The sequence below is a fragment of the Perkinsus marinus genome (assembly GCF_000006405.1).
Source record: "Perkinsus marinus ATCC 50983 genomic scaffold scf_1104296977902, whole genome shotgun sequence".
In the NCBI taxonomy this organism is placed as follows: Eukaryota; Perkinsozoa; order Perkinsida; family Perkinsidae; genus Perkinsus; species Perkinsus marinus.
Genome location: NW_003200017.1, coordinates 1 through 1,024, shown reverse-complemented (window position 1 = coordinate 1,024; position 1,024 = coordinate 1). Strand labels below are relative to the sequence as shown.

The window sequence follows — 1,024 nt, the reverse complement described above, 5'->3', positions numbered from 1 at the left end:
TCGTTCTTAACAAGAGGGGATGTAATACACAATAATCTAGTAGTAGTAGTAATAGCATACCGCACTGCTGAGTTGTCGATGATGATATTAGCGTGAGCAGTAGTAGTAGATAGCATCAACAATCACAACAAGTAATGGATAATTCTATCTACTATGGAACTGATTCCTCCACTTCCTACGTATAACATAGTAGAACTCTATAACCCAATAGGCTCGGTAACTGCATGATCCTACCTATGATGCCACACAGGATAGACCCACACTAGACTAGATCCATGGGGAGAACACAAATCGACACTATTAAACAGGAAGCTCATTCTTTCGCTGGCGACTTTTAATCACTTTATCCGCTATAGTTTGATGATTGACAAGCTCCCGTACACTTTAAAACATAGTACTACTACTACGAGGTGTGTTGATCTAATGCTTAGACATAGGTCCCCAAGGTGCTAGAGTAACAATCTCCTCACCAGCAGTAGGATGTATAGCAACAGTACGATCAAGATCAGCCTTAGTGGCACCCATCCTCATAGCTACTGCAAAGCCTTGTAAAAGCTCATCAGCAGCCATACCGATGACATGAAGACCAACAACCTTCTCCTCTGGACCGGTACAGATTACTTTTACCAAAGTCTTTGGCTTATCAGAGGGCTCTACTTGGAATATACCATAATAGAGATTCACAAACCTTGAACGATAGATCTGAATAGTGATGATGATGATAGAGTAACTATGATGAGAAAAGAGTTTGATAAATTACCTTTAGATTATCCTTACCATACTTCTCAACGGCTTGAGCTTCTGTGAGACCACAAGTACCAATCGGTGGATGGGCAAAAACCACAGTAGGAATAGTCTCATAGTCTATGTACAGGTTACTTGTATCCTATTCAACAACAACAACAACATGAGTGAATAGTAGGACATTCGAATACTCCTCACCTTGAAGGCTCCAAATAACCGGTCTGATAGAGTTCTACCAGCAGCAATAGCGACCGGAGTGAGCTCAAAGTTGCCAACAGCA

General features: G+C 41.3%; 1 protein-coding gene across 1 annotated transcript; it reads right to left on the bottom strand.

The window, feature by feature from the left end:
• Nucleotides 1-420: 420 nt before the first annotated feature.
• Nucleotides 421-864, bottom strand: Pmar_PMAR017241 (glutathione reductase, putative; the record flags this gene model as incomplete). Its single annotated transcript, XM_002764357.1, has 2 exons — nucleotides 421-702; nucleotides 761-864. Coding segments are annotated over 2 exons (386 nt in total), but the record flags the coding sequence as incomplete, so codon positions are not given.
• Between the last annotated feature and the right edge of the window lie 160 nt (nucleotides 865-1,024).